At 41.9% G+C, this 26240-nt stretch overlaps 1 protein-coding gene across 1 annotated transcript in view; it reads left to right on the forward strand.

Annotated features, from left to right (window-relative positions):
* Nucleotides 1-26240, forward strand: part of LOC138293923 (vitellogenin-like) — a 605610-nt gene that overhangs the window by 393489 nt on the left and 185881 nt on the right. The window contains exon 22 of the mRNA XM_069233203.1: nt 14837-15030. Coding sequence (XP_069089304.1) covers nt 14837-15030 — 194 coding nt within the window. The remainder of the gene's footprint in view (nt 1-14836; nt 15031-26240) is intronic.

Raw genomic sequence — 26240 nt, forward strand, 5'->3', positions numbered from 1 at the left:
AAGTATTATTAACACGTCCGTCTATGTCAATTTATACACATCAGGACTCGTTTTAGGTCGATGAACCTTTGGACCCAGTGGTGAGTCTCCGTAAGACGAGATCACCAAGCATCAAAATATATTTCACAATAACCATTAATGATCCTTTGGCGCATTCATTAACTCACAGACTCAAATAACCACACCTTTAAGGATGATTTTGTGAATTTATTCCCTATTGATTACAATCTAATAATAAACGTATTAATCTCAAAACCAAGAAGCATAAGAGCATAATCACAAAGTGACAACTACGATAAACTTTCAACAATGTGATGATCAGAATCATAGGATAGATACGTTAGCAAAGAATAGATCATAGTGCATGATAAACCATAGAATATCAGTTCAGCATAGCTACATGTCAGTCACGTCAGTTCTGTCAGTCAAATGAATACCTCATCTAACCTCAAATTAGCATTAGCATGTTGGGCTTCATGCAAAACAAATTTAGAATATCAATTTGGAAAACATCTAACTAAGATACCTAATTAAACATACAGCAGTTGGTACCTAGAAAGAAAGGCATATAGATTCCGTTAGCATTAATAATTACCCTCCTCGAGATAGGTCAGCATACAGGATCAGTCTTCGTCTTCAGGACATCAGTTAGTTCACCTTCAATCTATCTAAATTAGAAGCAAGGGACACTCTCCTCATAAGGAGGAAAGTGTAATAGGGCAGTCTATGGGCTAGGATGATTTTTGTCTAAGTCTCAAATCACCAAAAAGAGTGACAGAGTTTCTGGATGCAATCGATATCATTCCCTACCTAATGTGTGTCGTCTCTCGTGTCATGAGTTTTTATCCCCTTTTTGTAATACATTCCTCCAAAATTCTATTGGTTAACAACTACACCCCATTATTGATAACCAATCAAATTATACATTAAGTAATGCATTTGTCATTTCTTGATACTAGCTTGTCTTCCAATTGGTCTTCATAATCAGCATTTTGGTAGGTGGTACGTCTGGGGTTACTTCACCATCTTGGCACACGGCTCAGGTCAAAAGTTCTCTTCCCCTCGTCTCATTGTCCTTGGAAGTGTCCATGTTTGTTTCTAATCACATAATTTTGAGCTAGAAGCTACTAGCATACGAATGAGAAAATTCCTTCATGTTTCGAACTAGTACAGAAAGAACAATAGCTGGGTCATGGTCATTTGCAAGTCCGCACACAGGAGAAACAGAAAAATACGCTTTAAATGAGAGTTACGCAGCTAGTTCGCGACTCATGCTAACTTAAGACATACGAGTTCTAATGAATACAGTTTTGATCGTAATAATACATATAATTGAAAGATTATTATTAATTCAGCATTAGTGTTCATAAATGAATAAATCTTTACGTTTATTAATACATTTTAATTATTAATTATTAATATTGCTTTGTCAAATGTAAGCATTTCACGTCTATAATATATGATATTTAAACTACGCTCTCTCAGTCCCTCCTCTGATGACGCTCGTCATCACACAATTCTTGATCTTCAATTTTTCACCTTGTGCATAATGCGCATTTCAACATCTTGCCCTTTATGCGAACTTTCCCATATTTCATTGAACATTTTCTCTCTTTCACTTTCTTCATTCCGTCCGGCTCTTTTTGACAGGTTTCTTTTAATTTTGTCATTAATTTTGCATGCTCCCCATAATCCTAATAGACAAATCAAAACAATTAGTAGGCCTAGCATGATTTTTGCAAGAACTCCATTCCAAATGTTGGTAAACCAGTTTCCTACCCGGGCAATTCCTTTTCCAAATTTTTCCCAAACACCAGGTTCTTTTAGATCCTTCAAATCTATACTATCTCTAGTCAGGTTAGTAAGCATGCTTCTAATTTTCTTACTGTTATCAGGTATATATGAACAGCAGTGACGTTCATTAAGCATTTTGCACACACCTCCATTCTTTGCTAAAAGAATGTCTAAAGCAAGCCGATTTTGAAGAGTCATAGCTCTTTCTGCAGCAAGTTCAGTATCCATCAATAATATTGCTCCTGTAAAATTTGTCAGCATGTTATCCACAATAGTAGACAACTTTTGAATTTTCATAGAATTTAAGATAACCCCAACTGATGGGATTATTGCTCCGAATATGTCACCAATGACAGCAGCCACTGATTCTCGTTTCTGTCTAGAATGTTGTATTTCAGAAGATTTAGGTATTTGTTTTAAGTCATCAATCTGGTATATCTTTGGGAAAACTATTCCCAAATAACATGTTCCATACCATCCCTTTGGGAGACGGTAATATGCATTTAACCCACAGATGTAATAGATTCCAGGAATCGCTGGGTCTTGTCCATTTAACATGAAGGTACATTTACTCTGAAACAAAAACACATGTCTACATTCACTCGTACCCACAAACAAATTGTCTTGATCGGATTTTGGTCTGTATATACATAGCCTACCTACGTGTAATGCATCTATAGCTAATTTACCTTGTGTTTTAATCGCTGTGTAAGCATAATCATTTGCATAAGTACGTTTTTCTAAGCCTTTCTCTAACTTCTCCTTTAATGCTTTGCGTCTATCATCTGTGTGATCTAAAAAGCTTTTCTCTACTGAAGACAATAAGCAAGTCAAATTATTGCGATGTGCGTAAGCAGTTCCAAATGTAAGTGTTGGCTCAAAAAATCCTCTAACTAGTTTAATATCATGTTCTTTAGCTAGCTTATTCAAAAATTCAATTACAGGCACAAAAGAAAACACGACATCCAGATTTGAATAAAAGTATTGTACATGCTCTTGATTATAAAATCTTGTTAGTAACAAACTGCAGCTAATCCCATAAGTAAGAGGGAGGCTATGATAAGTAACCCCCTCCTGTACAGATGAAGGAATTTTAGTACAAACATAATAATCTTTCGTATCCATAGTTTCCACATACTCATTTAATAAGCGATAGAAGACATTAGTAGAAAGTTCCCCTTTTGTATTAGTTCCCTCATGTAGATGTCTAGCATCCTGTTCAAATTTCTCCCACGGTGATAATTTATTAGTAATAGTAGTAGTTTCTGGTTTTGAAGTTGCGTTAATGGTTACTCTCTCTTTCCACGGCATTCCTACAATCACTCCTACAATCATTATTGCACATATAACACCTATCATAAATCCTAACCAACCACACACCTTACTTCCTTTGTTACTATAAGCCATGTTTGTATAGAATCAGAATAGTAGATCGACAATCAACTTAAGATAGCAAACTCTTTCTGCGTATTTACAGCATCTTATCTCACTCCAGGACCCTTTTCGTCAGTTCAGGTTAGCAGCTTGTCGTAATTCGATTTCTTGATGTCAAATCCAGGTTTAGTTGTCTCTTTCCGGTAGGTTTATAAAGTCTCTTTCCGTTGAAAATATTTTTTCAAGGTTTTCTTTTGTTGTTTTCCTTCAGGTACCGTAGTATTGGCCTGGCACTTCTCGATCAAAACAAAATGCTAAGAATTCTTGTTGCCATTCAGAGGTTGTAGCATATGCCCATTCAGGACCTGTGTACCTTCGGTTTGCTATTCTCTTTCTTTTTAATCTTCGTTCACCTTGCTGTTCCCCTTCACTCAGATCATCTGCCTGTGAGGTATCGCTTTCTTCTATTATTGTCTCGTTTGTTAATTCTCTTATTCTAAAAGGTGACTTTTCCGGCCATGTATCACCTCTATGTGTCTTGTTTCGGCATTTTCCTTCAGGACGCTGGACAGCACCCTCCTCTTGTGATATGGCGTTTTCTCCTGATAAGCTTGGAACTTGATCAGAAAATTCTGATTCGTTCTGATTTAAATTTACCACTTCTCCGTCTCTCTCTCCTTCCTGTTCGATACTGTATTCAGGCTCTGAATTGTATTCGTCTGCTTCTGGGAGAACCTCTCCTTGCCTTTGTTCTCCTGCTGCCTCCACTGAGATTGGCACTCCGTCACCTCTCTCGAACTCACTGATAGTTTGAGGGACACGGCTGTTCTCAGCGGGCTCTCCTGTAGTCTCAGATCTTTCTTGGCTGATCGCTGACTCTGAGACTTCTCCTCTTGAAGTTGCTGTACCGGAATTTTCAAGTTCCTCTTCAACAGGACACGTTACCCTTTTTGTATGGCTGGCTGTATCCAGTTGGGAACCCCGGCACACTTCACAGCAGTAGTGGTCGTCAATATCACTTGATATGGCCCTTTCCAACGTGGCTCAAGACACGATTTTCTTACGTGCTTCTTGACAACCACCCAATCTCCAGCTTGCAGAGAGTGTCCTGGTTCGCTGATTGGTGGTAACGTGTTAGCTTCCACCTGGTGAGAGAAAGAGCGTATCACGTCAGCTAAACTTTTGCAGTAATCCAACACCATATCATCTGTAATATTCACTAGGGCATTTGCAGGTACCGCTGGTAACCTAATTGCTCTACCCATGAGGATTTCATGGGGGGACAGTCCTGTTTTCTTATCTGGTGTGTTTCTCACGGACATCAATACTAGCGGTAATGCATCTGGCCACTTCATGTTTGTTGCTGCACACATTTTCGCTATTCTTGATTTTAAGGTACCATTCATCTGTTCAACTAGTCCTGATGCTTCAGGGCGATAGCTACAGTGTAACTTCTGCTCGATGTTGAGTGCTGCACACAGAAGCTTGATCACCTCATTGTCGAAGTGTCTTCCCATATCTGATTCTATAGAAACCGGGAACCCGAATTGTGGTATTAATTCCCTGAGTAATAGTTTTGCAACTGTGAGACTGTCATTTCTACGTGTAGGGTATGCCTCAATCCAATGACTGAAAACACACACAATCACCAACACGTACTTCAATCCTCCACAAACAGGCATTTCAATGAAATCCATTTGTATTCTATTAAATGGACCTCCAGCTCTTCCAATGTGGCTCAAATTTACCACTGTTCCTTTTCCAGCATTCATCTGTTGACAGATGATGCACCTGTGACAAGTAATTTCTGCGGCATGTCTGAATTTTGGATTAAACCAATCAATTTTAAAAGATCTGATCATGGCGTCTCTTCCTAAATGTGCTTGCCCATGATATAATCGGGCAAATTGTGACAGAAGACTATTAGGTAAGACCAACTTTCCATCATCTGAGACCCATATATCATCTGCTCTTTGTACACATTGCATTTTCTGCCAGGAACGTTTTTCTTCTTTATTAGCACGGTTTTGTAGTGTCTTTAACTCATCTAAGGTATCAACCACTTGTAATGCTAGATTCAAAGTTGTGTCATTTTCAGGCTGAGGTAGCAATTCCCACTGCTCTTTGAATGATATACAATTCAATGCACAAAATCTTGCAACCTGATCTGCATAACCATTCCCCATTGACACAAAGTCTTGTGATCTGGTGTGAGCACTGCACTTTACCACGGCAATTTCAAGAGGTAACTGAATTGCATGTAATAAATCTCTTATTTGTTCTCCATTTTTCACTGGTGATCCGGAGGAAGTCATAAAACCCCTTTGTGACCAGATCTGACCAAAATCATGTACAATTCCAAATCCGTACCTGCTGTCAGTATAGATTGTAACTTTCAAATTCACAGCAGCATGACAGGCCTTTGTAAGAGCTATTAATTCTGCCACTTGTGCAGAGAATACCTTTTCAAGCCAAGAGGCCTCAACTATGCCAGATATTGTACATACTGCATAACCAGCTCTCAATGTCCCTGTTGAATCTCTTAAACAGGACCCATCCACGAACATAATGCAATTGTTTTCTTTTAATTGGGTGTCTTGTATGTCTGGGCGAGGTTTGATACAGAGGTCAGTCACCTCAAGACAATCATGCTCAAATTCTTCCCCCTCTTTGATTTCTGTATTCTCATTGGGAAGTAGAGTTGCCGGGTTCAGTACTGTGCATCTTTTCAGTGTAACATTTGGTGATCCCAAAATAATCGTCTCATATTTGGTAAGTCGTGCATTTGTCATGTGTTGTGTTTTCGTTCTTGTCAACAAGATTTCAACAGAATGTGGGACTAATACTGTCAAAGGGTATCCCATGACTATGCCTTCACATTGGGAAAGGCTTTGACCAACTGCTGCAACTGCTCGCAAACAACCCGGTAGGGCTGCTGCGACAGGGTCCAAAGTAGCTGAAAAATATGCTACAGGGCGATTTGCATCTCCGTGGACCTGTGTTAAAACAGACAAAGAACAAGCATCACGTTCATGACAAAACAACAGAAAAGGTTTCTCATAATCAGGCATTCCTAATGCTGGGGCCCTGCACATGCATTCCTTCAGCTCTAAGAATGACTCAAGTTCTTCTTTTGTCAAAGTGATTGTATATGGTTCATCTTTGACATCTTTCCCTGTCAATTTTATTAGGGGCTTTGCAATGATTGAGAAGTTGGGTATCCATTGACGGCAATAACCCACCATTCCCAAAAACATCCTGACATCTCTTTTTGTTGTTGGGGGATTCATTTGTATGACAGCTGTTATTCTCTCCTTTGATATCCTTCGGGATCCTTTCTCAATTAGATGCCCCAAATATTTTGCTTCTTTCTGACAGTATTGCAGTTTCTTAGGTGACACCTTATGCCCGTTCTTTCCCAAATGGTTCAACAATGCAATAGTATCATATTTACAACTGTCTCTGGTTTTGGATGCAATCAACAAGTCATCAATGTACTGCACAAGAGTTGAATTAAAAGGCAGCACAAGAGGTTCCAAATCCTTCTTTAATATCTGATTAAAGATGGATGGTGACTCAGAAAATCCTTGAGGGATTCTGCACCAACTGTACACCTTATCCAGGAATTTGAAACTGAACAAAAATTGGCTATCCTCATGCAGCGGTATTGAGAAAAATGCCTGTGATAGGTCTACTACGGTAAACCATTCAGCATCGCAAGGAACTTGGAACATTATTACCGCTGGGTTAGGTACCACAGGGCAACATTTTATCATGATTTCATTTATTTTTCTCAAATCCTGCACAACCCGAACCTTCCCACAGGGCTTTTTCAAACCCATAATAGGTGAGTTACACGGACTGCTCAAAACTTCTTTCAAAACTCCTTGCCTGAGAAAATCTGCAATTATCTGTGTCACTTCAATGAGTACGTCTTGAGTCATGTGATATTGTGGTACTTGTGGGAACACTGCATTTGGTCTTATCTGCACCTTGACTGGTTTAACTCCTTTAATTAATCCAACCTCTTTTCCTGTCAAGTCTCACACTCTCTCTGTTACGGACCCTTGTAGGTCAGCAGGTAAGTCGATTAGAGTGAACACTGGGAATAAAGTAATTAGAGGGTAATCTTCGCTCGTCTCCCCTCCTTCTATGAGCTGGCCCTCATCTCCTTCATCATCACTGTTTGTCTGAACTTCTATTCCATCGTTGGAACAGGTAATTGAACATTTAGTTTTACATAGTAAGTCCCTTCCCAGTAGGGATACTGGACTTGAGTCGCATACAACAAATCTATGCAGGCCTTGGAAATTTCCAATTTCAACCTGTACTGGGTCAGTAATTAGATTTGTCAAATACTGGTTAGCCACACCAACCACTCGTATAGTGCGTCCCGATACGGGTAATCTCGGTACTTCCACACTGCGGACTGTAGAGCGTGTAGCTCCAGTGTCAACCAAAAATGAGACTTTATAGCCCATTACTTTTCCCTCCACATATGGGCCTCTCTGATCTACTTCTAATGAGGCTGCAAGCCTGCACTCTTCACTGTCTGAACTGTCATCTGACCATTCTTCAGTCATCTCATTTTCACCTCGTAATGGGAATTGTTGTACAGTATTGTTTTGACTCGTTACCTGACCTGTGACCTGCTGAGGAAGTGTCACCTGTTGCTGACCCATTGGGGCTAGGGGTAACTGCATTTGCTGTCTAGGCACCATAGGAATCTGCTGTTGCATCGATTGCATGGGCACGTTTTGAAAACGCGGCAGTAACATTTGTTGCATTGGTTGTACCCCTGGCATTTGTATCAAATTATTCTGTAAGTTCGGGTTCTGTTGTCTCATTCTTGGACCTCGCGGATTCTGCTGTGCACCGACACTCATGCTCTGCTGAACTGTACCATCATGCACCATATTTGGACAATCCCGCTTCCAATGTCCCATGCCCCCGCATGCATGGCATGGTGACATCCTCTTCACTACTTGCCCGTCATTTTGAACGACAACATTATTCATGTCCAAACTACGATTCATAAAACCTCGGCCTCTACCTCTCGGCTGTACCTGATACCCACCGTTCATTTGCGGTTGCTGGTGCATCATCTGCTGAACACCATTTCCCTGAATTCCAGCTTGTGCAGCTCTTATCTGCATCACCATCACATTTTCTTTCAGCTTTTTCTGTTTTAACTCAATTTCATCGCCACAGTATTTCGCATACTGCAACACCTCATCAATCGGTTTAGCTTGCCAACAAATCAAATGGTTCTTAATCATCTGACCAACCTCTGGTCTCAGTCCTTCAACAAATCTGAATACAAGATGATTCATGTCTTTCGGCTCGATCGTCTCTGTACCACTGTAATGTTTAAATGCTTTTAACAATCTCTCATAATAGGCATGTATTGATTCCTTAACCTCTTGCGAAGTCCGGTCGATTTTCTGCCAATCGGTCACCTTCGGTGACACTTTTTGTTTCAAAAATTCAATGACTTTATGATAATATTTCATCACCTCTTCAGAAGGTGCTCCAGTCGCCTTATCCCTTGCCGGTTCCTTTATGGGCCAATCTACCCCTCTTTTGCACTCAAGCCACAAATCCGGTGGAACAATAATCTCAAACAAGGTATTTAAGTCCTCCCAAAGAAATTTTGCAAGCTTCACAAATCTATCTATCTGTTGATACCACTCGATCGTTTTTTCTCTCAACCTTGGGTAATCATTCGTAAAGGACAGAATATCTCCCCTGGACCAAGGCACATGGACTAAAACACCACCAGCTGTTTCTCTCATGGGCAGGATTTTTACTGAATCCACATTGGGTGTGGTCGCTGTTTCAATAGACCCTGGGCTATCCCTCTTCCCTTTGTCTCTTTTCTTTGCCCATCGGTTTTCCCATTTTTCTAATGCTCCCCAGATTTGCGCACTCTGCAGCAATTCTTTCAGGTGTGTCTTCATGCCTGCAGATCTCATGTGATCAAAATCTTTAGTGTCGAAGTCTAATCTGTAGCTTCTTTTCAAATGCTTCGTATTACCAATATCAATATTGTATCTGTCTGCCAAGTTTGCTAGTCTCTGGTGTATTTTCCCTACTTCTTTGGTAATCTTAGGGCATAAGTATCTCAGTTCTGCCTCAGTGTAGGATTCCAACCTGTTCACCCCCATTGTTCCTTCCACTAACTCAGCAGCTTCTGCTCCTAGCCGTACAAGATTCAGATATTCATCTTGTTTTTCCCTTTCAGGATTGGCTTTGGTTACTGTAGTTTTTCGAGAAGTAGAATTTTTTTCCAACCACTCGTTTAATTGCTATATTGTAAAACCTTGCAGTGAGATGTTTCCTGCATGTATCATTGGAGTATGTGAGGTATTCGTACTCATAGTTTGGGGAGTCAAAACTCACAACCCTGCTTGTCGCATTACTTCAAGAGGTGCCCCTATTGGACTAAGGTCCATTAAGGGTCTCTGTTGCTCACGTATCGGTTCTTCCTGGGCCATTATCTGTGGAGTTCTAATAGACCCTCCTCTTATTGCTTCATGAGTCATGACTCCCTGTTCACATGTCCTTGTTCTCTCTTGGGCATATAACGGTACTGGAGGACCGACAGTGATAGGTAGTGATATAGCGGCAGGTGTCTGACCCGCACCCAGACTTCTTGGAGCTTCAACACCATAGGTCTGTTCTAAGGTACCTGGTACGGGTACTAACGGAGGTCCTGCTACAGGGTTATATCCTGGTATTAGCTGTGGCGGTTGAGACACTAGCTTTGGGGTGACACAATCTGAATCAATCTTGGTTTTGTATATATCGGGTCTGGTGGCACCACCAAGTTCGTAGTAGTCTCAAGCCCTGGAACATCGGGATAAATTATTTTTATCTGCGGTGGAGACTGTAATTGTATTGGCACGTCTGGTGCAGTAGGTACACTGTCACCATTCTGTATCAAAGCTGTTTCGCTAGTCTGTACCGTATCAGTAACTCCCTTCTCCTGCGTCTGGTTCCCAGGATCCAAGCTAGTGCTCGGAACATCGTCGCTCACCGCATAAGGTGGTGGTCGATCATGCAGCAATCTATCCATAAACTCCTCATCCTCTGAATCATCCTCTTCTTCCCAGGACCTTTTTTGTTCTTTAACTTTGCCTGAGTCTTTGTTAGTTTTGCAAGAAGCTTTCTTTCCCTGTGTCTCTTCTCCCTGTGTTATCGCTGGAAACAGCTTTAACCCATCTACTATTCCCCATCTCCACATCTTATTCTCGTTGTCCCATCTTGCTTCTGCATAAGATTTTTCTGCCCTTGTCAACCTCCTGTGAAACCTTTCCTGCCTATGTTTAAGAGCCATCAGATCCCAGATCGCCAGAGCCTCATATTGTGCCATGTCTCTGAGGTGGTTTCTGCGTACTTAACATCCACCTCAAGTTTTCTAATACCTTTTGATTGAATGTCCCATGTTCCGGAAACGCTAGACACCCTTCTTTTTCCGTCAACTTGCGCCATTGTTTTATCCATAAACAAGGTGCAACACCCTTTTCCTCCATAACTGTATAAGCTGGAGTACCCTCGGTGGTGTAGGTTCCCCGTCGGTTGCGACAATGTACACATCTCCCCTCAAAGCGCTTTTGAATGCTTTAACAAAATTCATTTTTGCAATTCTTTTAATTCGTTTTAATCAGAAAAATGGCTTAGTTCCCAGGACACTCTTCACCTACCCTTTTCTCAACCTGTTGCCCCTCACGGACGGCAGCCAATCCGTGCGCGACCCCTCTTAACATCTGACCTATCTCAGCGCGGCACCACTGACGTCACACTCACACACTCTGCAGCTGACAAAGTCTTGCGGCTTGTCCACGCCTCACTAACTCATACAATTCATACAAACTAATGCGATTTATTGCAGACACTTTAAAATGACAATACAAATCTGCCGGTTTACTACAGGAAGGGTAACACATTCGCTTCAGAACTTTACGGAGATTTCACTTGAAGCCTCGGCCGCTACTCTCTCCTTCTCAGATCCCACATGTGCAAGCAGAATTCGACCCGCAAATCCTACTCTCGACTTGTCAATGACTCCCTCTAGTGCACTTTAGAGCTCGTCAAATCTCCATCGAAGGTTTCATACATACGTTGTGACTCAATCTTGACTTGTCAACCACGCCCGATTGACCTATTAAACCGCACAGATTACAACATAAACCATAATTCTCATCCTACTCCGGAGTCTTAGACCTCAACAAGTCCGTATACCTTAACCAACCATGTGGATAATTTTGAACAATAAGCGCTGCATTCACTTGAAGTGCGCCGACTTCCCTACTCTCATACTGTGGAGTACGCCCACTCCTGCTAAACAACACTTAATTTGGCCTAAATACACACAAATCTTCACAATCTCCTGCAAGATGCATAAGCTTTGAGCAAGCGCAAAGGCCCTAACCACATATACTATGACGCCGAGAACATTCCCAACTCATCTAGGCAGGCTCCGAGATCCCGGGAAAGCCCATGGCGAACCTAGCCACTCATCGTTTTACCAAATTTAATTATCACAGAAAACAAAATTAAAAATTAAAACTCCGTCCTAGGGCCCCCAAGGGCCTAACCGTCGCTCTGCTACCAGAACTGTTAACGCGTCCGTCTATGTCAATTTATACACATCAGGACTCGTTTTAGGTCGATGAACCTTTGGACCCAGTGGTGAGTCTCCGTAAAATGAGATTACCAAGCATCAAAATATATTTCACAATAACCATTAATGATCCTTCGGCGCATTCATTAACTCACAGACTCAAATAACCACACCTTTAAGGATGATTTTGTGAATTTATTCCCAATTGATTACAATCTAATAATAAACGTATTAATCTCAAAACCAAGAAGCATAAGAGCATAATCACAAAGTGACAACTACGATAAACTTTCAACAATGCGATGATCAGAATCATAGGATAGATACGTTAGCAAAGAATAGATCATAGTGCATGATAAACCATAGAATATCAGTTCAGCATAGCTACATGTCAGTCACGTCAGTTCCGTCAGTCAAATGAATACCTCATCTAACCTCAAATTAACATTAGCATGTTGGGCTTCATGCAAAACAAATTTAGAATATCAATTTGGAAAACATCTAACTAAGATACCTAATTAAACATACAGCAGTTGGTACCTAGAAAGAAAGGCATATATATTCCGTTAGCATTAATAATTACCCTCCTCAAGATAGGTCAGCATACAGGATCAGTCTTCGTCTTCAGGACATCAGTTAGTTCACCGTCAATCTATCTAAATTAGAAGCAAGGGACACTCTCCTCATAAGGAGGAAAGTGTAATAGGGCAGTCTATGGGCTAGGATGATTTTTGTCTGTCTCAAATCACCAAATAGAGTGACAGAGTTTCTGGATGCAATCGATATCATTCCCTACCTAATGTGTGTCGTCTCTCGTGTCATGAGTTTTTATCCCCTTTTCGTAATACATTCCCCCACAATTCTATTGGTTAATAACTACACCCCATTATTGATAACCAATCAAATTATACATTAAGTAATGCATTTGTCATTTCTTGATACTAGCTTGTCTTCCAATTGGTCTTCATAATCAGCATTTTCGTAGGTGGTACGTCCGGGGTTACTTCACCATCTTGGCACACGTCTCAGGTCAAAAGTTCTCTTCCCCTCGTCTCATTGTCCTTGGAAGTGTCCATGTTTGTTTCTAATCACATAATTTTGAGCTAGAAGCTACTAGCATACGAATGAGAAAATTCCTTCATGTTTCGAACTAGTACAGAATGAACAATAGCTGGGTCATGGTCATTTGCAAGTCCGCACACAGGAGAAACAGAAAAATACGCTTTAAATGAGAGTTACACAGCTAGTTCGCAACTCATGCTAACTTAAGACATACGAGTTCTAATGAATACAGTTTTGATCGTAATAATACATATAATTGAAAGATTATTATTAATTCAGCATTAGTGTTCATAAATGAATACATCTTTACGTTTATTAATACATTTTAATTATTAATTATTAATATTGCTTTGTCAAATGTAAGCATTTCACGTCTATAATATATGATATTTAAACTACGCTCTCTCAGTATTACCATCGGTTGTAGTGCAGCACCCGACGGCGGCCACTGCCCCAGACATCCCAATTCTTCCTTTCTCAGCAGAGGGCCCCCCTCGCGGCTTCACTGCCTCCCTTAGTCTCGCACAACACTTCCTGAGATGGCGACACTCACTGTGTTTTATAGTCCGCCTGCCGATGCTGCGCCTGTAGCGGTTCTGCTGCACCCCGTCGGGTGTAGCGTCTGTTCACGTCCGGTCGGGTGGCCCGCGACCATTCATCTTCAAAGCAGCCGCGAATCCGCCCGCGCTCAGCGCGCCGTCTTGCCTCCCAGGCCGCACCGTCTCAAAGAGGCATCTCGGTCCCCAGCGGCCTTCTGGGGGGAAAAGCACATCAGATACCGGTGGAGCAGTCCTCCAGCATTCTCCCCAGTGCTGCCGATGTGTCTTGCAGCATATATATTAGCCGCAGTTTACAGGAGGAATGAGTGGTGGTGCGGAGTTCTTCTTCCAGGCACCCGTCATGTTCCCTCCACAAGCTACGCCTCGCTGACACATAACCTTTATCTATTGCTTTGTGATTGCTAAATCTCTGTCATTAAGTTTCGAAAATTGATTTTGGCAACACATGGAGTTGCTTAAATATGTATTGCACAAACTTCAAAGAAATGTGAAGTCTAATCTCAACTCATTTTCAAATTAAGGAAAAGATACATCCGAATCAGCAGCATACAATACACTGAATCTGAAAAGCCACCATGGATTATAATTGAAACATATTTAATGTAATATTAATTACAACATAAATCTATTTTAGAATCCTGCTTTGTTCCGCAGTGGATGTTTTGTTGAGATGACACAATTATTTTGGCCAAATTTAAGGTGGAAAATAAAAACAGCGTTTTGAACCTCACTATGGGTGCTGTTGTAAATCTGATTGGACCCCAACAGCAGTTTTGACAGAAGTTATTGGCCCCATCAGAGATACAAGATGTACTGGATCCGATGCTTTTCACAGAGACATTTTAGCTAGAGGAGCATCTGAAATCTATTTGTGAAATTCTGTAGAGAAATGGGGTATAAACAGGTTAATCAAGTGGGCTAATCTCAGTTCACATAGTAATTCCTAATTTCTGATGGTACTCTCAGGGCACACCTCGTAATCCTTCAATATTACTTCTCTGGAGTTACGTACATCTGAAATTGTTAACAACGGAGAGTGGAAATACAAGGACAAAAGCGAGTACACTCATAATGAAGCCCATGCAATAATCATGCTAAGGAAAAGAGAAAAATGAAAATAAAAGAAATCATACTGCGCCTTTGCATATAAAATAATTACATGATCCATTTACACACTCTAGTGTAACCAACGGAAATATTTTTGACTTTTTGAAAAAACTTAGGACCAGCAATTTATTTACTCATTCAGTACAGATGTGTCATATTTTTAATATTCTTCCCTTTTATGCATTTTTCTTAAATATGACTTGCTGTACTTTGTGAACATTAGAACATACTACAGTTTATGAATATCATTATGATAAAAACTATAAGGAAATGTGCTGCATGCTACATAATAATTGCAATTCTATTATTTTAGTTCGCACAGAATCAACCATTGAGAAAATCCAAATAGAATTTCAGGCAGGACCTCGAGCAGCTGAGAAAATGGTGCATTTGGTTGATCTTGATGAGATCGAAGATGAAAATGATGAAATGGAAACTCCTCTTCACCACCATGCTCTTGGGAAACTGAAGAGAATCCTTAGTGGACAAAATGAAACATGGTCAAAGGTAGGTATACAGAACATTTTAAAATGAATTATTTATGTATTCTTTGGCATTTCTAAATTGTGAACGTAGCTGGCTAGCAACAAAGACCCGTGCAGCGGATACACCTTAGCGGGGAAAATGGGGGGATGGGACAGAGGGAGAAACAAGAGCTAGTGGACCATTGTGAAGTTAGCCTATCTGACGCAGTATTCCTTGAGAGATGAGCTTTCAGTTTCTTTCTGATTTGTATGAGGTTTGGTACTATTCTGGTATCACGAGGATATGCTTCCAGATCCGGGGGCATAGACTGATAGTATTTGTTTTCTTGTTTTATGCTTCCTGAAGTATTTAGGGCCTGATTTAAGAAAAGTGGCACTGCACCCAGTGCAGTGTAACTCTTCTTACGCCCTTTAGTGCCCCCATAATGCCACCATCGTGCTCCTTATCTAAAATATGTCGCACCATGGCGGTAGTTAGAGGAATCAGCATAAAAAAGTTGGACGCTAGTTCAGAGTTTTGGAGGATTAGCGTAAAAAATGTTGATGCTAATCCTGAAAAGCCCATTGAAGACTATTGAAAACAATGGCATACGTCCTTTTAACGCCTGCTCTGAGCAGACGTTAAAAGTGCCGAAATAAATGATGCAAAGAAATCTCTTATATTTCTTTGCAGCATTTTTATGCCCCCCCCCCCTAATGGGGGAAGCCCCCTTTTTCATACATTATGCCTGGCACAGGCATAATGTAGCACAAAGGGTTCCAGAGTGGCAAAATGCATGCATTGCACCACTTTGTAAAGTTGGCAGGGCGATTTTGGCCTCTTTGGGCCACATTAGTGTAAATAAAATGGCCCTAATGTGGTGCAAGGAGGAGCTAGGGGCACTTAAATCAGCCCCTAAGTCTCTAATCTGGCAATTTCTGAACTCCTCATTCCGCGTTGATTTCAAGATATTGTTTGTTTGATAAGTAGATAGGAGCCATGGTGTACATGACTTTGCAAATGATGCATATTATTATTAAGATGATCCAGTCATGGGGGGGCAGCATAGATCCCAAAGTGTGGGGGTGATAGAGTTGGCATTCTTTATCACCTAGATGATGCATACTGCACAAAGAATACAGCTCAGGGGAGCGAGGGTGGTCTCTGGGATGCTGTTAGGCAAGATGTAGACTCATACAGGAGAGAGAGGTTTAGGGCTTCAACTGCTGATCTTAATTCATGGTAGAAAAGGTTTCACCTTTTTCAGAAAAGAGACTCAGACTGTTTTTGTTTTCTTGTAATATGTTTTTTGAGTTGGAGTTTCAAATCAAAGCTGACTCCAAGGCATGTGGCCTGTTTTGTCCATTTGACATAAAGTCTACTGGGTTTAAGATGGAGAGCCATGACAGAAAATAAAATGTTTGGCATTATTGGAAAAGAGGAGTAATTTGGTCTTCATGGGTTTTAGTATAAGGTAGTTTGTTGATATCTGGGTTTGGATGTGTTTGAGGCAGGATTTGAGTCTCTGTATGTCATTGGTTGTGGAGAATGTGAGACAGTCAGGTGTTGTCAGCACACTAGTGGCTTTTGATGTTGTTGCCTGCAAGGGTCACTCCCAACTTTTCCATTTATACGTTGAAAATGATGGATGACAGAATGGAGCCCTCTGGGGCGCCACAAGTGACAGCAAGAGTTCAGGCTCTGGTATTTCCCATTTCAATGAGTTCCTGTTAGTTGGTGAGGTTGGATGTGAAAAATTGTAGGACCATACCAGAGATGGCCATGTAACGTTCCATGGTGTCGACCAGTGCTGGTTTGTCAAGAGTCGAAAGTTGTGGAGAGGTCAAGGAGGATCAGAATGGTTGTTTGTGTCACTAAGAAAGAGAGCACCATCAACTGCTTGGAGTGTGGCCATTTCAATACTGCAGCATGGTCTGAACCCCAATTGATAATTTTCAAGTACTTTTATTCTTGCTGATGTGTTCTTGTAGTTGGGTGGCTATTGCCTTCTTGATGTTTTTTACAACAAATTTGAGTTGGGTTATAGAAAATATTAGTGCTTAATTTAACCCGGTGGTTTACGGTGCTGGGCGCCGGCACTTATTTTTGGGGACGGCACTTATTTTTCTGCCTCAAACATTTACTGTGAGCAAGAAACACACATAGAAAAGATGGAGGAAGAGAAAAACAAAAATAGTTTCGCAAAGGGAGAAAGCAGAAAGCTTCAAGAGTGAGCTGAAGAGGCAGGGAGTGGCTGTAAATGGATTAAAGAGGCCCAAGATGGCTTCAGGATTATGCTGCCTTAGCATTCTGTGCACATACATTTAAGTGCAGCAGCCACGTGTTTCAGAGGAGAGCTTTGAGCACCAGCCTTTTTATTTACAAATTAAGTACTGGAAAGGATGTTGATAAGCTCACTTGAATCTTGAGTAGTCATGAGTGAGTTAAGAGTGTTGGAGAGGTCTTATGGGAGATAGTGTTGACAGTCAACCAGTTAGTGGTGTGGTGCCAGGATGTAGGTGAAAATATGGATGACAATGAGGAATAGGTGATATTAGGCATGATTTTATTGATTTTTCCTGTGAAGCAGTGGTTGGTAGCATTGCATGTGATTCCATCTGATTGTGGCATAGCAGGTTTTGAGTTTGATTTTCACACTGATTGGCTGCCTTAAAGAATAATTTGCTTGTGTTCATTGGTGGTGGTCTTGTAGTGGGTAGCTTTGCCTGTGATGATTATGAAATGGTGGCTAGAGTAAAGTGAGTTTAAGAGGATACATTTCTCCTGAAATTTCAATATTCACCATTTCTTCTCCTGTCTTAATGCAGCTTGCTTATTTTTGGCAAGTTCCTGGATATACCACGGTACTGCCAGCTTGTAGGCACGAGATTCAAGAGGGTCATAGTGTTCTTTGTGATTCTTTGGAGTGGTTTGCTGAGAGTAGGAAGTGTCTGGGTGGGTTGGTTAGGTCTTCTTAGAGTTTCTTTAGATGGGTGTAATTAAAAGAACAGACAGTAAGTTTCTCTTTTTTCAGCTGCCCTTCACATGGTGGAGTGGCATGTGTGATAGTGAAGGAGGTGGTGAGACAATCAGTGCAGTCCAGGAATATGGAGGGCTGGCAGTGGATATTGCTTGATGCATAAAGAGTGTCCAGCTTGTTGCTTTTGAAATTAGTTGGTTGGTGAGGTGGTGTTTTATATCTAAGTTGATGAGTAAAGAGGTGAGGTTTTCCTTCATGATTTTGGTGTTTGAGTTGATACAAGTAACTATAACTCATGCCCTAAGGTAAGTATGACTTGTGGTTGTGCCATGCACTTCTAATTCCCCCAAATATTACATCACTGATCACAACTTCTTTGACATCATTGATAATATCCCTGTAACATTTGCAGTAAAATTATTGATTACAAAAACTGTGCATGGCCTGGGAGCAAGTTGTAGTTACCTTAACGCATGAGTTATAGTTACTTGAAATAACTCTAACTATGACAGCTGAATTTCTATGGTTTTGTATATGTAAAACACTTCTCCCCTTGTGCAAATCCTGTGTGCCACTTAGAGTTGGGCTCAGAATAATGGGCAGTCCCCTTCTCTGTGGTCACCCAAAACTGGTTGTGGGTGTATCTCTCCTCCCACTGGGCTTGGCGAAAGCTTGGCTAAAGGGACACAGGCCAGTCCTTTCCAGGTGTTTTTTGACATTTACATATGACAGGGCAGCCCCCTTCGAGGTTAAATATGTTCATGGGTTCACTCCATTTGGTCTCCCTGATATTAGAAGAAAAACACATTCCTACACCCATGCCATTTTCCCTGCTATGGGAGCAGTTTTCACACCTCATTAAGGCCAATCACTTGGAAAGACCGCTGATGGAATGCTAATCTAAGTTATTCTCCAGGAGCCTATGGAAGAGTAACCATCTAAATGTTACATTTCCTAAATATCTATTGCAAATCCAACTTTACCATTGAAGTGGGCTGTTATTAATTATTAAAAATAGTCTTTAAATTACTTTTGTAGCCGGTGCCAAAAGTCACATATTGAAATTCATAATCTGGACTTTCATAGTTTACAGGATCTATTTACAGCCTTGACAGTGAAAATATGTTTTGGACTCTAATCACTGGAGAAACACGTGAAATTTAATTTGGCTCATATATCACTTTTAAATATCTTGATCTAAACACTTTACCTTGGGGGAAACAGCTGTACTTAGGGGTGACATAATAGTATTTTAAACCAGGGTTTTAAAAAAAACAGATTTAACTGCACGTTTTAAGGCTGCTGCAGTCAGGCTACCCTTGCTAGACATGAAGCCAAGTTTTCCAGGACCACTCTGTGGATATCACAATAGGTGCTGCAGTCCATAGGTGACGTTTAACTTCCTGGCCATGGGTAATTTTCTATACTACATAACAGGGACTTATATGCAAAGTAAGATGCCAGTCAAGGGTTACATAATTTAAGCAAGTTAAAAGGAGGCGCATGGGCACTTTACTCCGGATTAGCAGAGGTAAAATGCACAGAGTTGTAAATCCAGCAAAACAGATAGGGCAAAATGTGACCACACCCACACAGAGGATGGTCATTTCCATCAAAATTGTTTTAAAGAATACTTTTTGACTTTTGCAGGAGAAATATGCCTTGTATGCGGGCCTCACATATACATATACGTATTTCATTTATTTTCTTTTTCTTTTTCTCCTTATATTTCACTTGATGTTTAATTTTGCCCCATCAAACTGAAACCTGGTATGATTTAAATATGAATTGGAGTTTTTCTGAATTAAAACCATTCATAATATTAGGTTCAAAAGGATTAGTTCAAGAAACTATAGACCATTAATCAATCAAAAACATAGCTGTCCAAAGCTCTAATTGATTGGCAGCCCCCAAAACCTTTCAAAAAGCCACTGTCTTTTCTATATCTTTTACTGATTACCTTCATGGTTGAGGGAGATTTGTAGCCTGCACATCTGCTACTGTGCTTTAAAAATTTGTTTTAATTTTCATGGCAGTCGCAGTAATATTTCTCTGATTCTTACTGTTTCTCTTGTAGAGATTGTTATTCTTTTTTTAATTTTTCATGCAATCTGAGAGATTCACACAAGGCTTCTGCAGCTGCTTATCCTCAACTGATTTGTTAGCACTTTTCTGGTTCCGAACCAAGGCCCATATTTATACCTTTTTAGCGCCGCATTTAGCATTTTGTATTTTGTAAGTTTGTGCTGTTTTTGCATCAAAAAGAGGTGTAAATGCGGCGCTAAAAAAGTATAAATATGGGCCCAAGTTTGCAATCGCAATGTTGTGATATGGACAGAGGAATCATGTAGAAAACTATCTTTATCTAATCTTTAAGAATCTTCGGTGAGAGTGTAAGGACTCAGTTGTGATATAAAAGTAGATTTAATATGATAAAAATATACACCATTTCACCCACATATTTCCAAAAAGGAAGAGAGGGTGGGTCCTAGGAAAATATGTGTAAATCATCTTGCTCAATTCTAACATACTTCAAATAATTCTCTAGCTATTTTTTGACTAATTTTTCCATTTACTCTGATAGAGCCTGTTTTTGTAAAATAATTATTCCACTTTAAGAACTTTTTTTTTCTCTACTGATCTCAGGTATGTCACTTGAAACTATAGTAGTATTTTCCTCACATTCTTGAAATACTAATAGTTTTAATCCACCATGAAGCTTCAACATTGTATACTCTAGGTGGGTAATAAACTACAAGCATAAATACAGTAAGACAGTCCCAAAATAAGGTACTGTTTAGGACTTGGGTTATCAAGACTTTGATGTGTGTGTACATAATGGAGCCTGTTCATAGACAGAATTCTGAGCTATGTTTAGTATTACCATCAATAGTATTACTCATGTACTTCAAAAAGCTATTCACCAACCTGAGAGTATAAATCTTAACCTCTCTTTTCTGCACAGAGATCTCCTCCCAAGTGTGAAATCTCCTGCATATCTGCATATATGTTTTCATAGTACATAATGAAGGGACAAAGAGCAGTGTCTGGAATGTTTATGCTTAAATGGGAGGGTTTTAGTGAGGTGTAAGGAGAAGTTAAGAAAGGGCTATGGTGGGGATAAGCAAGGGACATGGACCCACCCACAAAAAAGTGAGCTCATTCCAATACACAAGCAAAGGTTCTAAATCACTAGAGCCAAAATAAAAAAGGTTTTATATGTACTTTACTCAAACCTGAACAATGTTAAACACATACATGGCCGACAACTGGTACTGGAATGACTATGGCCCTCATTACGACCTTGGTGGGCGGCTGAAGCTGCGGCCATTTGGAGATCCCCGCCGGCCCAGCGGGGATCTCGGGCGCAACACAGGAGCCGGCTCCAAATGTAGCCGGCGTTGTTGCGGCCGTGTGACGGGTGCAGTTGCACCCGTTGTGCTTTTCACTGTCTGCATAGCAGACAGTGAAAAGCTGCATGGGGCCCTGTCAGGGGGCCCGCACTCCCCGTACCACCAGCCTTTTCCTGGTGGTTCAAACCGCCAGGAAAAGGCTGGAGGTAGGGGGACTCGTAATCCCCTGGGCAGCGCTGCTAGCAGCGCTGCCCTGGCGGATTACTACCTCCGGCTCCATTGTGGCGGGAAACCTTGTTCCGGTCTTGTACCACCAGGGTTGTAATGACCCCCATTGTGTGGAACATAATAGAGATGGGAACTTAAAATAGAACCCTTATAGATAATAATGCTATACAAACATTCACTTTGTTTGACTTTTTAAAAATGTGTATAATTTAAATTTTATGAATGAATTTAAGTGGTTTATTCGGTGCAGAAGAAAGAGAACAACGCGTTTCGACTATGCAGTCTTCACCAGTCTTTTCATGGCAGTGAAACCACCGTGAAAATGCTGGCAAAGAACCAGGTTGTAATCAGTAGGGCGGTGCTGCACCCGCAGTCAACCTTTCGAGATCACCCATCCCAGCGTAGACAGTGGAACCCTGGTGATCTGACCTCCAAGATCATACTGTGACAGTCCGACTGCCACAGCAGCGGTAGTCCTGACTGCCACTGAGAGTCTGGCAGTCTAGTGACTGCCAGACTCATAATTAGGCCCTGTCCTCAAAGGCAGAAAACATTTTAGTAACAGGCTGATAATGTAAAGGGAACACTACAAAAACAGGCGTGAATGCAGCAGAAGGAGTTTCTTGATGGCATTTACACTCATCTGAGAGATTTTTTCATGTAATGGTACAATTTTCAACTTCAATGAAAAATAGCCATACTCCGGAAAGTAGTTGTACTAACACACTCCTGTGGGGAGGTCAAAAACACCATGGATGGTGTCAGTAGGACCAACATCTCTGACAGACCCAAAATAAATACTCTTAGACTCTGAGGACCTCATTACGACATTGGCAGTCTTTTCAGACCGCCACCCCAACAACTTTCCACCCACCAGATTACTAGCCATACATCACCACAGTGGTTTTACCATGGCAGAAAACTATTGGCGGTGTGAACTGCCATACTCACAAACTCACTTCAGACAGAAAACTACACCACATTGGCCAGTTCGAATACCCCACACCTGACACGCATACGCACAGTAGACACACCTAATCACTGCACTATATAACACACCCCCACACAACCCATAATCCTTTGCAACTAAAACAACAATCACATACACAGAGAGTAGGCAAAAATTGACAGATACCACCTTTTCACAATAGGCATACATACACATCTCACTCAGCACACACGATACAACTGCACGAACAACACAATACACACATAACGAATATATACAAACACCACAACTGACCTTCACATACAACTAAACACTCCCACCTCACCAAGCACCATATACTACACCCTTGCATACACAACACACACCCGCACTCACAACACAACCAACACCATGTCCCGACAAAGGCACCCAAGTTTCACAGACAATGAGTTGAGGGTCATGGTTGATGAAATTGTCAGGGTAGAGCCACAACTGTTTGGAGACCAGGTCCACAAAAAGTAATTGCCAGGAAAATTGAGTTATGACAGAGATTTGTCGACAGAGTCAACTCAGTAGGCAACCGTCAATGCACAAGCGAGGACAACAGGAAGATGTGTGACAACCTACAGGGGAAGGTGGGTTACATGACATCTCACCACCAAATTGCCGTGCAGAAGACTGGCAATTGGCCCCCACCTCCTCCTCCAGAGTTCACATAGTGGGAGGAGAAGGTCTTGGTCATCGTGTACCCAGAGGGTCTGACAGGAATACCTGGAGGACTGGACTCTGGTAAGTAACTACCACTCCTCTGACACACATTCGTCCTGTCCAGCATGCTTCCAAACCACCCAAGCACACCCCAATTCACTCTATCTCCCACTACACCTACCACCTAATCACCCAAAGCCCCTCTCCTGCATGCCAACCCACCACCTGGCCCCAATGCCCACACAGTCCCTGGCAAGGGCAGGGATAGCAGTGCCAATAACAATCACTATGATTCCCACAATGCATTAGCCCATCTACATCAAAACCTGCAATCTCCTGCATGTCTGACTATTGCACTAGCTACACCAACTGGATGTTTCGACTGAGGAACACTACATGGCAATAAGAGCAATGCAATGGTACTACACAATGGCAAACAAGACCAAACACAGTCACACCACAGTCACCAACCCTAATGGACACTTATCCAGATCAACAAATTTGAAATGGACTGATCATGGGCTTGAAAGTAAGAAGGAATACTCCATGCACCAAATGCACAGATAGGACATTCTACCATGCATACACATACACCCTCCTCCCACTTGGACTCAATGCTACAATGTACAGCCATTCCCACTCACATCTTGCACGCCTGATTTGCCACGAGCTAACAGGGCACACCTGTCATGCAATCCATCACACAGGACCTGAAACCACCCACCAAGTAAAAGGTACCTAGCCTGATTGACACCTACATCAATGGAGTATGGTACACATGTCACAGTCCACTATCCATAAACAATGTTTGCAATGCTGTATCTGTCATTGCCATTGCGGGAATCATGTCAAGCCACTGTATGCATCAGACAAAGAGAAAACCAATCACATGTCCACCATTTACTTACCTCTCACTCCATCTACAGTTACCCCTGCCACTGCCACCATGGGGAGGATATCAAAGACAGCCAGCCCTCCTCAGGATGGAGGCCCCAGTGAGGTCAACGCCTCTGGATGTCTGGACATTGACTACTTAACTGGACCATCTGTGACACCAGGTCAGTCCATCGCTCGCTATCTCACCCTGCCCACATCAAACCCCCACACCCTGGCATTCAGCATCACAGCCAATCCTTGGTCCCCAAACCTGTGTCCCAAGGACAGTTTAATCAATCGAGTGCCCCACAGTACAGGGACCTGAGTCGATCCCTCATACCAAAGACAATTATGGTCCTGGTGACACTGGGAGTGGGTAAATTGTGCCAAGACCAACGGCACATGGGGTTAGGGAACATGGGAGGGAACCTCTGGGCCAGAGGACAGGGCACCCAAAGGAGCCAACTGACCAGCAAACTATCTCACAAGTCCTGGGAGCATACCAACAATCCCAGGACAAGATGGGCCAGCTCATTACCATGTAGGGGGAAAACCAAAGGCTGCAGAGGGAATACCACCAGGAGGTCATGCAGCAGTGACAGACCCATAATGCCACCATGGTCTCCATTGCAGGGGTACTCAGGGACATCAACACCACCCTGCATGCTTTCTCCTCCCACCAGCAGGCCCCTTCTGCTAGCCACATCATATCTGAGGCTTACACATCTGCTGCAGTTAGTGGAATGTAGGCACTGCCAGGGGAACCCAAGGCCTCTGGCACCCCTCCCTCTGTAGCTGATGAACCCCCCGGCAAACGTGATCGTCCATCCAGACATCCGGCTGGAGCAGATGCCAAGACCAAACCCACTGCCAGGAAGTGAAACTCTCCTGATTTCTCTCCCCTGTGTGACACTCAGACACCCTGTTGGCTGTTCAATTACATTACTCAATTTTCACATGGGCGGCATTGGACACTGGACCTGTGCTACCTACAGCTGTGCCACCAAATCTGATGATTCCAACTACTATGACCCCACTCATCACCTGTTTGTCACTCTGTGTACCATATATTTTATTTTCACATTTCCCCTGTATGCCCAATAAACACTATTGATCACAGCAACAGCATGTGTCTTTGTTTGAACAAATACAAATGTTTTGTCTGTAAATTGTTATGTGGGTATAGTCCCCTAAACCAACAGGCAGTGTAATGGACAGCAGTGGGAGACATCCTCTGCAGGAGACACAGTACAACAGATATGTCCCAGGGCAGATGTAAGGTTGGCACTATTCCAGGCACACACTATAGTATATTCACTCATCCAACCTGCAGAAGAGACCATGACAGAGAGTTATATCAGGATAGAAGGCATGGTGCCACACAAAGCACACATGCAGTACATAGGAGTTCAGCCCAGTGTAGATTGCCACTGAATCATGGCACAACAGATAACATTTCTACATCCCCAGTCGCAGGAAATACATCACAATACACTATAGCTGCCATCTGTCATGCACAAAAGTATTCTGAAAACAGTTACCAAAGGCTAATAAGCATGAATGCTTCATGTCACAGGTAGCAGAGGCATTGATTGACATAACACAGTCAGTCAGTGGAATTATATGAGAACAGGAGAATGCAGGACACATAGCTCAACACAGGTCTGTCCATAGGAAATGTGAATCTAGCAACCTGCAGTGAGTACGCATGTAAGATAAGATACATGTAAACTCTGCACCTTACATTCAAGCAGGCACCTTCCTCAACACACACATAGGGATAGGAACACATTAAAACACTACTGATGATTCTAAACAGGAGGATTGTTGTCAACAATTAATGTGGATATACATGACTTGCAAATACACAGCCAGCATACCTGTATGTTACTGGAAGTACTAATTGATGAGCTCAGTCCTAGAGTCAGCTGCACCATCCTCATCTGCCTCCTCATCACTTTCTATGTGTGCATCACCAGCCACTGGTCCAACTGCCTCGCCATCATCAGCTAGCAATGGTATCTCACATCTCAGGGCAAGATTGTGGAGCATTCAGCAGGCAACTATGATCTGGCATACCTTTTGTGGAGTGTAGAGGAGGACACCTCCAGAGACGTCTAGGCACATGTACCTGGCTTTCAGAAGGCCAAATGTCCTTTCAGTTACACACCTGGTCCTG

Source organism: Pleurodeles waltl, chromosome 4_2 (assembly GCF_031143425.1).
Source record: "Pleurodeles waltl isolate 20211129_DDA chromosome 4_2, aPleWal1.hap1.20221129, whole genome shotgun sequence".
NCBI lineage: Eukaryota > Metazoa > Chordata > Amphibia > Caudata > Salamandridae > Pleurodeles > Pleurodeles waltl.